This window comes from Sebastes fasciatus, chromosome 14 (genome assembly GCF_043250625.1).
Source record: "Sebastes fasciatus isolate fSebFas1 chromosome 14, fSebFas1.pri, whole genome shotgun sequence".
NCBI classification, from domain to species: Eukaryota; Metazoa; Chordata; class Actinopteri; order Perciformes; family Sebastidae; genus Sebastes; species Sebastes fasciatus.
Genome location: NC_133808.1, coordinates 32,604,713 through 32,619,071, shown reverse-complemented (window position 1 = coordinate 32,619,071; position 14,359 = coordinate 32,604,713). Strand labels below are relative to the sequence as shown.

At 40.5% G+C, this 14,359-nt stretch overlaps 1 protein-coding gene across 1 annotated transcript in view; it reads right to left on the bottom strand.

Moving 5' to 3' along the window:
* itgav (integrin, alpha V) overlaps positions 1 to 6,683 on the bottom strand; it is a 53,656-nt gene extending 46,973 nt beyond the window's left edge. The window contains exons 1-2 of the mRNA XM_074657984.1: positions 6,276 to 6,683; positions 1,830 to 1,957 (exon numbers count right to left, since the gene is read on the bottom strand). Of these exons, the coding sequence (XP_074514085.1) occupies positions 1,830 to 1,957; positions 6,276 to 6,463 (316 nt within the window). The 5' untranslated portion in view covers positions 6,464 to 6,683. The remainder of the gene's footprint in view (positions 1 to 1,829; positions 1,958 to 6,275) is intronic.
* Between the last annotated feature and the right edge of the window lie 7,676 nt (positions 6,684 to 14,359).

Sequence of the window (14,359 nt, the reverse complement as noted above, 5' to 3'; positions counted from 1 at the left end):
AGCAGGTAGTGTACGGTTTACCTGAGCAGGTAGTGTACGGTGTACCTGAGCAGATGGTATACGGTTTACCTGAGCAGGTAGTGTACGGTGTACCTGAGCAGGTAGTGTACGGTGTACCTGAGCAGATGGTATACGGTTTACCTGAGCAGGTAGTGTACGGTGTACCTGAGCAGGTAGTGTACGGTGTACCTGAGCAGGTAGTGTACGGTGTACCTGAGCAGATGGTATACGGTTTACCTGAGCAGGTAGCGTACGGTGTACCTGAGCAGGTAGCGTACGCTGTACCTGAGCAGGTGGTGTACGGTGTACCTGAGCAGGTAGTGAACGGAGTACCTGAGCAGGTGGTGTACGGTGTACCTGAGCAGGTAGTGTACGGTGTACCTGAGCAGGTTGTGAACGGAGTACCTGAGCAGGTTGTGTATGGTGTACCTGAGCAGGTAGTGTACGGTGTACCTGAGCAGGTAGTGTACGGTGTACCTGAGCAGGTAGTGTACGGTGTACCTGAGCAGGTAGTGTACGGTGTACCTGAGCAGGTAGTGTACGGTGTACCTGAGCAGGTAGTGTACAGTGTACCTGAGCAGGTAGTGTACGGTGTACCTGAGCAGGTAGTGTACGGTGTACCTGAGCAGGTAGTGTACGGTGTACCTGAGCAGGTAGTGTACGGTGTACCTGAGCAGGTAGTGTACAGTGTACCTGAGCAGGTTGTGTATGGTATACCTGAGCAGGTAGTGTACGGTGTACCTGAGCAGGTAGTGTACGGTGTACCTGAGCAGGTAGTGTACAGTGTACCTGAGCAGGTTGTGTATGGTGTACCTGAGCAGGTAGTGTACGGTGTACCTGAGCAGGTAGTGTATGGTGTACCTGAGCAGGTTGTGTATGGTATACCTGAGCAGGTAGTGTACGGTGTACCTGAGCAGGTAGTGTACGGTGTACCTGAGCAGGTAGTGTACGGTGTACCTGAGCAGGTTGTGTATGGTGTACCTGAGCAGGTAGTGTACGGTGTACCTGAGCAGGTAGTGTATGGTGTACCTGAGCAGGTTGTGTATGGTATACCTGAGCAGGTAGTGTATGGTGTACCTGAGCAGGTAGTGTACAGTGTACCTGAGCAGGTTGTGTATGGTGTACCTGAGCAGGTAGTGTACGGTGGCTTTTTACAGCTTCTTCTCTGAAAAAGACGCTACGAGAGCCGTGAGAGTGAACCAGAACAGTAAAACGTCGGATAAACCACGAGCTGAAAGTCACTATGAAGCTCGGTGAAGCTGAGAGGAGAGAGGAGCTGCAGATTCAGGTGATCATTCTCTACCAGAGACACATGAGGCGTTAACGGACCAAGCGGCTGTAATGTGCTGCTGGATTTAACAGAGGAAACGATAACAATACAGCGAAGACAGAGCAGCTCCCGTCTCCTTCACTGTTGTTCTTCCAAACAATGAATAACAGTTATTACCACCTCTGTTTGAGAGAGCAGTTTGCATCACGTTCACCTCCACAAACGAGTCCACACACCTCCTGCTTCACCTCACATTCCTCAATGTGTCCCGACACGAGACAGCAGCAGCCGAGCCCTCATTATCCCGTCAATCCCACCCTGTTACTGCTCACTGGGAGAGCTGCCGAGGCCGCTTATCAGAGAGGGAAATGACCGACTATATTACTTATTACTTATGTATTACTTAAATACAACGAAGAGTGAACTGTTGGGGAGGGAGTGGAGGGTTAACGGAGGGAAACAGGTTCTCAGTCTCAGGGTTTCTAAGGTGACTATAAACAGTTTAAAGTGACGAAGGTTTTATGAAAACATAAAACATCAGTGAGAGTAGTTTGGGTACCTGTGCTGTCAAACTGCAGCTGCTGGCAGGAGGAGCTCCTCCAGGGACAGCTGTACACCGCCCCCCTCTCCTCCACACTGCTGGGGGAGGTCGTGTTCGCCCGAGGAGCTCCAATCAGAACATCCGACCTGAGGAAGGGGAAGAGGAAGAGGATGGATTAAGGGTCTGATACAAGCTACGGTTTACATTCTGAGGTCTGAAATAGAGGTGTGCCATATGATACTGTTGACTAAAGTACCGGTAGAAGTGTTATATGATATAAATGTGCCATATCATGATGTTAATTATAATGTGAGGACATATTTATAACTGCGTAACGTGAGTCACGTTGCTGCTTGAAAAGGTTATCAAAGTTGGAGATGCTGTAGGTAAAGACGACGGGACGTAGGTGAAGACGACGGGACGCAGGTGAAGACGACGGGACGCAGGTGAAGAGGACGGGACGTAGGTGTTATGGGCGACAACGATAGGACACAGGCAATGAAGACAGGACGTAGGAGACGACGACAGGACGTAGGCGATGAAGACAGGACGTAGGCGACGACGACAGGACGTAGGCGATGAAGACAGGACGTAGGCGACGACGACAGGACGTAGGCAATGAAGACAGGACATAGGTGTTGTGGGCGACAACGATAGGACATAGGCGATGAAGACAGGACATAGGTGTTGTTGGCGACAACGATAGGACATAGGCGATGAAGACAGGATGTAGGTGACGACGACAGGACGTAGGCGATGAAGATGACGACGACAACAGGACATAGGTGATGAAGACAGGACATAGGCGACGACGACAGGACGTAGGCGATGAAGACAGGACGTAGGAGACGACGACAGGACGTAGGCAATGAAGACAGGACATAGGTGTTGTGGGCGACAACGATAGGACATAGGCGATGAAGACAGGATGTAGGTGATGAAGACAGGACGTAGGCGATGAAGACAGGACGTAGGCGACGACGACAGGACGTAGGCAATGAAGACAGGACATAGGTGTTGTGGGCGACAACGATAGGACATAGGCGATGAAGACAGGATGTAGGTGATGAAGACAGGACGTAGGCGACGACGATGAAACACTAAACTGTTTAAGCCTCATCTGTTCGACTCTGTGCCGTTTATAGACGCTGAGTCAGTTTTATGGACTGATGCAGCTTTTTCAAGAAGATTTCAACAGAAACTCCTGTAATCCTTCAACACATCTGAGAGGAACGTGTCGCTTTGAAGTAAAGCTTAATTCCTGAGTTGACATCTATTTTTAAATGTATTTTTTACTGGGTACGACTCAACATGTTGTTTCATAAAATAAAAACAGGAAGTGAAAAAAGCTCTTCATCAGAATAAACTCTCTTTTCTTTCTTCTGCTATTCAATCAGCACACAATTTATTAGAAACACATGAAGACGTGTAAGGTGGAATGATGCAGATGTATATATACGATGGTATGACTGATGGTTTTCTTTTGTTACCGGAGGATGTTTAATATATAGAATCATGTGGTATGGAATTACACGGAAATATAACATAAAAAGTCCATTTTACTATATAAAACTGCTATAAAACAGTAAATCTGTTTAAGGGCGTCTAATATTAAAGACAAAATATGCACAAAAAAATAAATACTAAAAGAAGTTTGGAAGAGATCATTTGTTGCCCGTTATCTTTTTAAAACAGCAGGAAACAAGAAGAGGAAAACTAGAGACATCCAGTGTCACATGATACCACAGACGTTCCACTGAGACGCCGTATGAAATGAAAATATTAACACTTGGTGACAAAAACAGTTTCAGAAAACTTGAATCATCTCTAAATCTGAGACCTGACCTAAAATACAACCTGAGGCTCCATTAAAACCTGTTAAGTTGGCAGGTTTATAGCACCAGCTGCTTAAACACACCTTACATTTAAGGGTTAAACCTCCTTAATTATAGTGGTGGAAAACTACAATTTACTCAAATACCGTACTGAAGTACAAATTCAAGGTATTTTGCTTGAGTATTTCCATTTTATGTAACGTTATACTTCTTCAGAGACAAATATTGTACATTTATCTGACAGCTTCAGTTACTTTACAGATTATAGTCTAATTATTTATGTATCTCCAGATGTTTGTAATAAACTGAAAGATGAATTCTTCCTTTATGAGCCAAATAAACTCTATAAAAAGCTGCAAAATGCATCATCACAAAGCTGAAAACTATTATTGATTAATTATACTAGTTAAGTATTAATTTCATGGCACACTGAGGAGGATAAACTACATTTTTGGGGGATCTAATTTTGCTGTTTTCACTAATTTACTTTTATGCAAATTTACTCGAAATGTTCATGTTTTTATGAAGTTAAAGAATTTTTTTAATATCAGCTTAACATCATCAAAAAGGCAGTAGTGGAATGTAACCGAGTACATTTACTCAGGTAGCCTACTTAAGTACACATTTGAGGTATTTGTACTTTACTTGAGTATTTCCATTTCGTGCTACTTTATACTTCTACTCCACTACATCTCTCTAACAGCTTCAGTTACTTTACAGATTCAGATTAATAAAACTAAATATAATCAACTAATAAATGATGTATTATTATAGATTAAACTACCAGCAGTATATAAAGTCATTAAAAGCAGCTCCACCTTTACCAGCTGCAACATTAACGTGATGGAAGCATCAATAAATATAAACAATAATATACTGTAGTATATTAGTCTGCATAATGAGTACTTTTACTTTCGGTACTTTATTTTAGTAACACTTTGAATGCAGGACTTTTACTTGTTTTGCTTTTACTTGTAACAGAGTATTGTACACTGTAGTACTACTACTTCTGCTTACATATAGTAAGTAAAGAACTGCAAAAAGATCAACTGAAAACCAGTAATGTAGTACTGTTATTAAAAGTAGCTCCACATGCTGGTAAAGGTGAAGCTTATTTTAATAACAGAGTGATGAAAGCATCAATAAATATAAACAATAATATACTGTAGTATATTAGTCTGCATAATGAGTACTTTTACTTTCGGTACTTTATTCTACTTCGAATGCACTTTTACTTGTAACAGAGTATCTCTACACTGTAGTACTACTACTTCTTGTAGTACTACTACTTCTGTTTACATATAGTGAGTGAAGTGATGAAGTGATGAAGTGATGAAGTGATGAAGTGAGTGAAGTGATGAAGTGAGTGAAGTGATGAAGTGATGAAGTGAGTGAAGTGATGAAGTGAGTGAAGTGAGTGAAGTGATGAAGTGATGAAGTGAGTGAAGTGATGAAGTGATGAAGTGAGTGAAGTGATGAAGTGAGTGAAGTGATGAAGTGATGAAGTGATGAAGTGAGTGAAGTGATGAAGTGATGAAGTGAGTGAAGTGATGAAGTGAGTGAAGTGAGTGAAGTGATGAAGTGATGAAGTGAGTGAAGTGATGAAGTGAGTGAAGTGAGTGAAGTGATGAAGTGAGTGAAGTGATGAAGTGATGAAGTGAGTGAAGTGATGAAGTGAGTGAAGTGATGAAGTGATGAAGTGATGAAGTGAGTGAAGTGATGAAGTGATGAAGTGAGTGAAGTGATGAAGTGAGTGAAGTGATGAAGTGATGAAGTGAGTGAAGTGATGAAGTGAGTGAAGTGATGAAGTGAGTGAAGTGATGAAGTGATGAAGTGAGTGAAGTGATGAAGTGAGTGAAGTGATGAAGTGATGAAGTGATGAAGTGAGTGAAGTGATGAAGTGAGTGAAGTGATGAAGTGAGTGAAGTGATGAAGTGATGAAGTGATGAAGTGAGTGAAGTGATGAAGTGAGTGAAGTGATGAAGTGAGTGAAGTGATGAAGTGATGAAGTGATGAAGTGAGTGAAGTGATGAAGTGAGTGAAGTGATGAAGTGATGAAGTGATGAAGTGAGTGAAGTGATGAAGTGAGTGAAGTGATGAAGTGATGAAGTGAGTGAAGTGATGAAGTGAGTGAAGTGATGAAGTGATGAAGTGAGTGAAGTGATGAAGTGATGAAGTGATGAAGTGAGTGAAGTGATGAAGTGAGTGAAGTGATGAAGTGATGAAGTGAGTGAAGTGATGAAGTGAGTGAAGTGATGAAGTGAGTGAAGTGATGAAGTGATGAAGTGAGTGAAGTGATGAAGTGATGAAGTGATGAAGTGAGTGAAGTGATGAAGTGAGTGAAGTGATGAAGTGAGTGAAGTGATGAAGTGAGTGAAGTGATGAAGTGATGAAGTGATGAAGTGAGTGAAGTGATGAAGTGAGTGAAGTGATGAAGTGATGAAGTGATGAAGTGATGAAGTGAGTGAAGTGATGAAGTGATGAAGTGAGTGAAGTGATGAAGTGAGTGAAGTGATGAAGTGAGTGAAGTGATGAAGTGATGAAGTGATGAAGTGATGAAGTGATGAAGTGAAAGCCAGTCCTGTAGAAGTATTGATCATGTAATAACTGATCATAATGATCTTCTTACTTCTGGTTGTTCTGAGGTTTGAAGAAGTCCACTGAGAATCCGAAGTAGCTCCTCTCCGGTCCGCTGAACACGGACGGGTTCTCAGAGTCCAGGTTGAAGCAGCCTCCGAGGCGGAGACACCAACACAGCAAGACGCAGAGGACCGGGACCGGGACCGGGACCGGGACCGGGCGGCCTGCTGCCATCATGAGAGAACTACCGGAGGAGATACCGAGGAGATGGTCCCGGTGGAGTCAGATCAGCTCAGCGGCTCGGTTCCGCCCGCAGAGTCTCTCTTTAACCGGATGTAATCTACGAGCAGCCCGAGGCTGGTCCGGTTCTGGAGGGCGGTTCGGTAGAAGCAGCAGAAACACGGGAACAAGCCGAGCAGAGGAGAGCAGAGGAGAGGCCGTGGTGTGGAAGTGATTCACTACAGCAGCTGATACAAAGTTACAAACTGAAACCCTGCAGAACATCCGGATCCTCCTTTCACAACTAAAGCATCAATATCTACTGGTGTGGTTCTCCTAGTCCAGAGGTCAGGGGTCAGGGGTCAGAGGTCAGAGGTCAAGGTCAGCAACCTTTACTATCAAAAAAGACATTTTAGGCAAAAAAAATCTGTCTGGAGGCGCAAAACATTTGATCATTGTGATGAAGGTAACACAGTTTATAGTCTCAGTATATAGAATATCAGTCTAATGCAGTGAGGGCCAAAGAGACAATGTACTACGGAGGATTAGGGCCACATTGAGGGAAATAACATCTGAGATTTACAGAATAAAGTCATAATATTACGAGAATAAAGTCATAACTTTACGAGAAGAAAAGAAAATAACACAAAAAATTACTACTTTATAATATTATGACTTTATTCTCTAAATCTCAGATGATTTTTTTTCCTCAATGTGGCCCTAATACTCCGTCGTTACAGTGTCAGTAACATTGTGACTGTTACTCTGTCTGAGTAAACTGTGATGAACCAAAGGAAACATTTTTATCCTCTCCTAAAATGTTCTCTAGATGAGACAGTGGATAACAGCATTATATAAATGATGCCGTGCACGGAGACGCCACTGAATCCATTCAGCAACTCCTCGACTACAACTGAGCCAAAGCAGATATAAATAACACAAAGCACATAGATTCTACAAAGGTTTTAGTCCGGATAGGACCAGGAGGACTCTCCAAGTGTGCCAAATGGGTTTTCTACCTCTTGAAAGAGAATCTGGCTCCAAAATCCTCCAATATCCACTACAGGAGGCTATGGGCACACAATGGAGCCTTTGGCCATGACGTTTACCCTGAGCATCATCACATTCTACCATTGTGCATCATCACATTCTACCATTGTGCATCATCACATTCTACCATTGTGCATCGTCACATTCTACCATTGTGCATCGTCACATTCTACCATTGTGCACAGTACAAGATCAATAAAAAAACTACTAAATTGTATAATTTTGACTGGAATTTGGACGTTACAGTTGATTTTTGTAACAGAAAGAAATGTATGAAGATAGAAATAAAGAAGTATGTAACATTTAAAATATAATACTACAATATAAACACAATATATGTAAAGAAATAAGTAAGTTCTAAAATTTAAAATAATTAAAATGAGAATATAAGAAATATGTATAAATATTTGGATTTAGATGTGCAAGAAAATATATATAAGAAATAACCAGAGCGCAAATAAGTAAAAACAAAATGCTGAGTAGTGGGTTCTATTAAGTATAAATGCAAAAATGGCATAAATTAGAAATGAATAAGAATATTTCTTGAATGTACGGTATAACTGCAGTATTAATCAATTAAGTATTGCACAGCTGAATTATTGAACACATTATTTTACAGTTGAGTTAAGTCAAGTAAAGGTCTGAGTACTTCTTCCACCACTGAATGTGACTTTACCATTTAAATACGACTCATCAATCAATCGTTTAATAAAATATCTACATTTAAACATATTTATCCAGACAGCACACATATCGTGCTTTTATTCTGAAGGTTATGTCGGTTTCCGGTCTCGTACCTTTGGTTCAACTTGACGCAGCGGATTCCTGAAGCACAACAGGAAGTTCATTCCGCCGCATCAGACAGAGGAACAATAACAAGGACATTTTATTTTGTAGGGGATTTTATTTTTTGTGTGTCATGTTTTCTTATGACTGCTGTCATGGGTTCATTCTGGGTCCTCATCTGTATGTAGTAGTGGAGAGTAACTGAGTAGGCTACATGTACTCAGTACTCGACTTAAATACAATATTGAAGTACCAAGTACTTTACTTGAATATTTCCATTTTATGCTACTTTCTACTTCTACTCAACTACAATTATTTGATAACTTTAGTTACTTTACAGATTCAAATTATTAATACAAAATATACTCATTAAATAGCATATGATATATTATTATGGGTTAAACTACCTAGCAGTATATAAAGTAATTAAAGTGTAAGTCAAGTCCAGATAAAGGTTCCAGTCAAGTCCCAAGTTAAGACAGGTGATGCCCACAACTCCAACCTCAAGTCCTAAGTCAAGACAGTCAAGTCACAAGTCAAGCGCAGTTCAGGACAGTCATGAACCCTGAAAGCCGAATGCCACAAGTCCCAGTTCAAGTCCTAAATCACGGCATGCCAATCCAAGTCAAGTCCAAATCGTGTTCCTAGTTAGGACAGGTGAGTCCCACAAGTCCCCAGTCGGAAAAACAAAGTCATGATTTGCGTATCCCAAGTCACCAGTCAGATTCAAGTCTAAAGCCAAGTACAATGAACCCAATACAAAGAAGTCCCAAGTCAATACGGATAAGTCCTAAGTCCAGTCCCAAGTCAAGAAAGACAAGAACGAAGTTCAAATCCCAAATCAGGATGGGCCAGATCAAGTCCCAAGGCAGTACGGGCGAGTACAAGTCAAGTCCAAGTTAAGGCAGGCAAGTCCCAAATCAAATGCAGTTCAGGACAGTGAAGAACCAAATCACAAGTTCAAAGTAAAGACTGGCAAGAACCAAGTTAAGTACAAGTCAGGTCAAAAGTCAAGTCCAATACCCAACCCCAATACACTGAAGGTGATACAAAGACATCCAAGGCCAATCTAAGTCAAGTCCAGTTCATGTTCCAAGTTATGACATGTGAGTCCCACAAGTCCTATGTGGTGACTGTCAAGTTGGATTCCAGTCTAAAGCCAAGTGCAATGAAGCCAATATGAAGAAGTCCCAAGTCAAGAAAGACAAGTCAAAAGTCAAGTCAGACCGCCCAGTCGCCAGCAAAAAATGTTTTTGGCATTTTACGTTTCGGCAAACTACGGATAGATCCTACAAGTCCCACGCCAAGTCCTTAATCAAGACAGTCAAGTCCCAGGTTAAGACAGGCAAGTCCCAAATCAAGTGCAGTAAAGGACAGTTAAGAACCAAGTCCCTAGAGCTAAATCCCATCTGTGTTTTAAGTCCTAAATCAAGTGCAGTAATGTGATAACATTTGATGCATTAATCGCAAAAGTTTAACAGTTGATATCTACAAGTTGTCTTTTACAAATAATAATATTTGTCGATGCATCCAGCTCACATGGAGTCTAAACCCAGTGCTTTTTTTCCATTATCTGTGTGCAGCAACAACTCAGATGCAGACCAAGCGGAGGGGTTTTTTCGTCTTATTTGGCCATGAGCTGCTCTGAATCACTGCTACAATGAAGTGCACACTCAAGAATGTGTGGCAGGACTCCCATGAGATCTACAGGAGGGGGGAGGTTAATGTTTGTGTATGTGTGTGGGTGGGTGGTGTAATACATACACTGATGCTGTAAGGCTTGGACGCCTGGTTAACATGCCATGATTACGATTTGGGGGGGGAGCATGCTTGTGTATTTGTGTAAGCGAGAGGTGGTGTAATAGACATTGTGTAAGGCCTATAGCTATGCAGATTACGTACCACGTAGAGCACAGATGCATGAAAGCTCTGTTTCCATGCTGTGTAAAGCTTAGTGCCCTCTGTGAGTCTGTGCAAAGCTCTTATTCGTCTATCTTTGAGACGACCAGTTTGAGTTTTAGACCGTGGGAGTGAGGACATTTTTTCAAAGTGAGGACATTTTGGCCTCTTTAAAGGTCTGTTTGAGGGTTAAGGTAAGGAAGAGGTTGTGGTTGTGGCTTTGTCTACTTCTTTTCAACAAGAACAGGATGTGAACACAACACTGACATCATCTTTTAAGTTGATATGATCTATAGTCACCACGTCCAGCAGTTACAAAGCAACATGATGAGTCATTAGGAGTCAATGATCAACTTATTAAATATGATGCATTGTTATGGATTAAAGGCCCCACATAACTTCACAGGTGTTTTCAGTTATGCTGCTGATTAAACCTCCTCAGGTTGGAGCTGTGTGAAGCTCTGTGAGGTCATCATGTACGAATAAGAACGATGTAAACTAACAGGAGAGCCTCTCAAGTCTGGAAAATATATGTATTATCTTGTTGCACACAATAATACGGAAGCCCTGAGAGGCAAGTGAGAAAAAATACTTAATAAACCTAATAAATTTGTAATAAACACAGGAGACAAAACAATTTAGATCAGACTTAGAAAATGATAATTTCAGTCACAAGAGGCTGAAGTGCACCACTACCCGGTGATCTAAATAGGACTAAAAGCATTCATAATTTCTCCATGCACTATGAAAACAAGCTACATATATTATGTGTTAGTAAGTTATGTAAATTAAGACTCACCTGGAAGAAAATACAAATGCTTGTAGTCCTATATAGAACATGGTGCAGTAAACGAGTATTACAACAAAAAACACTTAGAAAAATGATCCTGTCAATATAAAAAACGTTTCACCTGCTGAAACTTTTTTTTAGAAAGTAAAACTTTTTCCACCTGTTTCACAGATGAAAAAGAAAATGAAGGAACTTAGAAAATGGATCACCAGAATTTTTTTCTGACTTGCCTCTCAGGGATTCCGTACAATAACAACTTGTGTGCATAAGATTAAAAACATAATTTAAGACATAATTTAAAACTCTGAATGAGGTCATAACAATTCTGACTTAACTGTACAATAATTTGTGCAATAATTCAACTGTGCAATACTATCATTAATACTGCATTTATACTGTACATTCAAGAAATATTATTTATATTTATACCATTCTGGCATTTATGTTAACACATTTAATAGATCCCACTTTGCACTGTGGTTATATGCTATATATTGCAAGTCTTAATGCAAATATTTGTACATATTTCATATTTTTTTATATTCTCATTTTCTTATTTTTAATTATAGTACTTATATTTCTTTACATATATTGTGTTTATATTGTGCATAATTTATATGTTACATACTCCTATATTTCTATTTTCTTACATTTCTTTATGTTTATACGAGAGCAACTGTAACGCCCCAATTCCCCCCCTCGAAGTGTTGTGTTGCCTCGGTATACCTTACACTGTAATATTGTTACTTTTACTTAAAGGATCTGAGTACTTCCTCCACCACTGGAAGGACCATAGAAGAAGAGATAAAGGTGGTCCTCCAGTCAGATAAATAACTATATTCTGATGGATTTGGTTTAACTAAATTAAAAAGAGGTAACTGTACATGTGACCCAGCAGACACACTCACACCAGCAGCAGCAGTGACTTATTAGACATTATTTCATTAGTTTGCTGCTACCTTGTGGTGTGTCAGGAGACTGCAGCCCAACCTTTTCTGAAACATTTCCATCAGTCATCAGAAGAACGAGTAATTTACCAAAACTATAAACACGTACAGACTTGTTTTCACTTGTGCACAGTGAACATTTCAATACTCAGGCTTCATTTTACAGACCAGAAGAAAACACAGTGAAGTCTAAGTTTAGTCTCTATTGTGATATCATGTTTTGCTTCCTTTAGTGTCGATACCAGCTCTCTTCGTTCCGCAGCATAGATAAATTACATGTTCAACAGTTTCTGGTTGATGACAGTGTGTGCATGATTTATTTTAAAAAGAGCACATTCACATAGATTAAATACACACTTTTTTAACATATACATATCATCATTGTGGAATATAAATCAAAGCACGCTGTACGGTACAGTATATGCCATATATATCATCTCATGTTTATTACAACACCCTTCTCACTCTGAACCATCGCACTATTATCTTGTATATATACTTTTTATATATATCTTTTATATATATTTATATCTGCACATAGTAGTTACTTGTTCAGCTTTGTTAACTGTGTTGTAGCTGTATGTCTATTTCGGTGTTATTTATTAAGTACATTGAGAGTGAAGAAAAAACAGGGTCAAATTATTTGTATGTGTTCACATACTTGAACATAAAAGCTGGTTCTGATCCAAACTAAATCCTTCATGGAAGAAAAGAACTGCTGTACTGACCTCTATGGGATTTCAAGGATGCGAGGATTACCAACTGCCCCCAGAGGCCCCAGATTAACGATGTGGCAATTAATTTGATTTAATGCTCATTTGCTGTGTAATATTCACCATAATCTAAACTAAAATAAGGGCCTTTAAGTGGCGTCTGTGTGATAACTTAACCCCGAGGCCTCGTCTTGGTGCCTGTTGCTGCTGGAAAACCAAAACTATGAGCTAAAAGAGGCTGAAACCACCAAAAAATGTCCGTCTGCAGTATTTACAGACGTAGGCAAAGTTGTTGGTAACGTTCCGTTAAAGAGAGAAAAACCCACAATGGTCACTGAAATAACTTGAAACTGACAAAAGTAATAATAAATAAAAATTTACTGAAAATGAACTAATGAAAATCAGATATTGCTTTTGAATTGTGGTTCAACAGAATCATTTTAAAAAACAAACTAATGAAACTGGCCTGGACAAAAATGATGGTAGCTCTAGAAAAGATGTAAAATAATGTGACCATAGGGACATGTTAAACTAAGGTGTGTCCTGTAATTAGCATCACAGGTATCTTCAAACTTGTAATCAGTCAGTCTGCCTATTTAAAGGGTGAAAAGTAGTCACTGTGCTGTTTGGCATCATGGTGTGTACCACACTGAACATGGACCACAGAAAGCTAAGGAGAGAGTTGTCTCAGGAGATCAGAAAGAACATTATAGACCTTCATGTTAAAGGTAAAGGCTATAAGACCATCTCCAAGCAGCTTCATGTTCCTGTGACTACAGCTGCTCATATTATTCAGAAGTTTAAGGTCCATGGGACTGTAGCCAACCTCCCTGGACGTGGCCGCAAGAGGAACATTGATGACAAATCGAAGAGACGGATAATACGAATGGTAACCAAAGAGCCCAGAACAACTTCCAAAGAGATTAGAGGTGAACTCCAAGGTCAAGGTACATCAGTGTCAGATCGCACCATCCGTCACTGTTTGAGCCAAAGTGGACTTAATGGAAGACAACCGAGGAGGACGCAAATCATAAAAAAGCGAGACTGGAATATGCCAAAATGCATATTGACAAGCCACAAAGCTTCTGGGAGAATGTCCTTTGAACAGATGAGACAAAACTGGAGCTTTTTGGCAAGTCACATCAGCTCTATGTTCACAGACGAAGAGATGAAGCATCCAAAGAAAAGAACACTGTACCTAATGTGAAACATGGAGGAGGCTCGGTTATGTTATGGGGCTGCTTTGTTGCATCTGGCACAGGGTGTCTTGAATCTGTGCAGGGTGCAATGAAATCTCAAGACTATCAAGGCATTCTGGAGTGAAATGTGCTGCCCAGTGTCAGAAAGCTTGGTCTCAGTTGCAGGTCATGGGTCCTCCAACAGGATAATGACCCAAAACACAGCTAAAAACACCCAAGAATGGCTAAGAACTAAACATTGGACTATTCTGAAGTGGCCTTCTATGAGCCCGGATCTAAATCCTATTGAACATCTGTGGAAGGAGCTGAAACATGCAGTCTGGAGAAGGCACCCTTCAAACCTGAGACAGCTGGAGCAGTTTGCTCACGAGGAGTGGGCCAACATACCTGTCGACAGGTGCAGAAGTCTCATTGAGAGTTACAGAAATCACTTGATCGAAGTGATTGCCTCAAAAGGTTGTGCAACAAAATATTAAGTTAATGTTACCATCATTTTTGTCTAGGCCAGTTTCATTAGTTTGTTTTTTTAA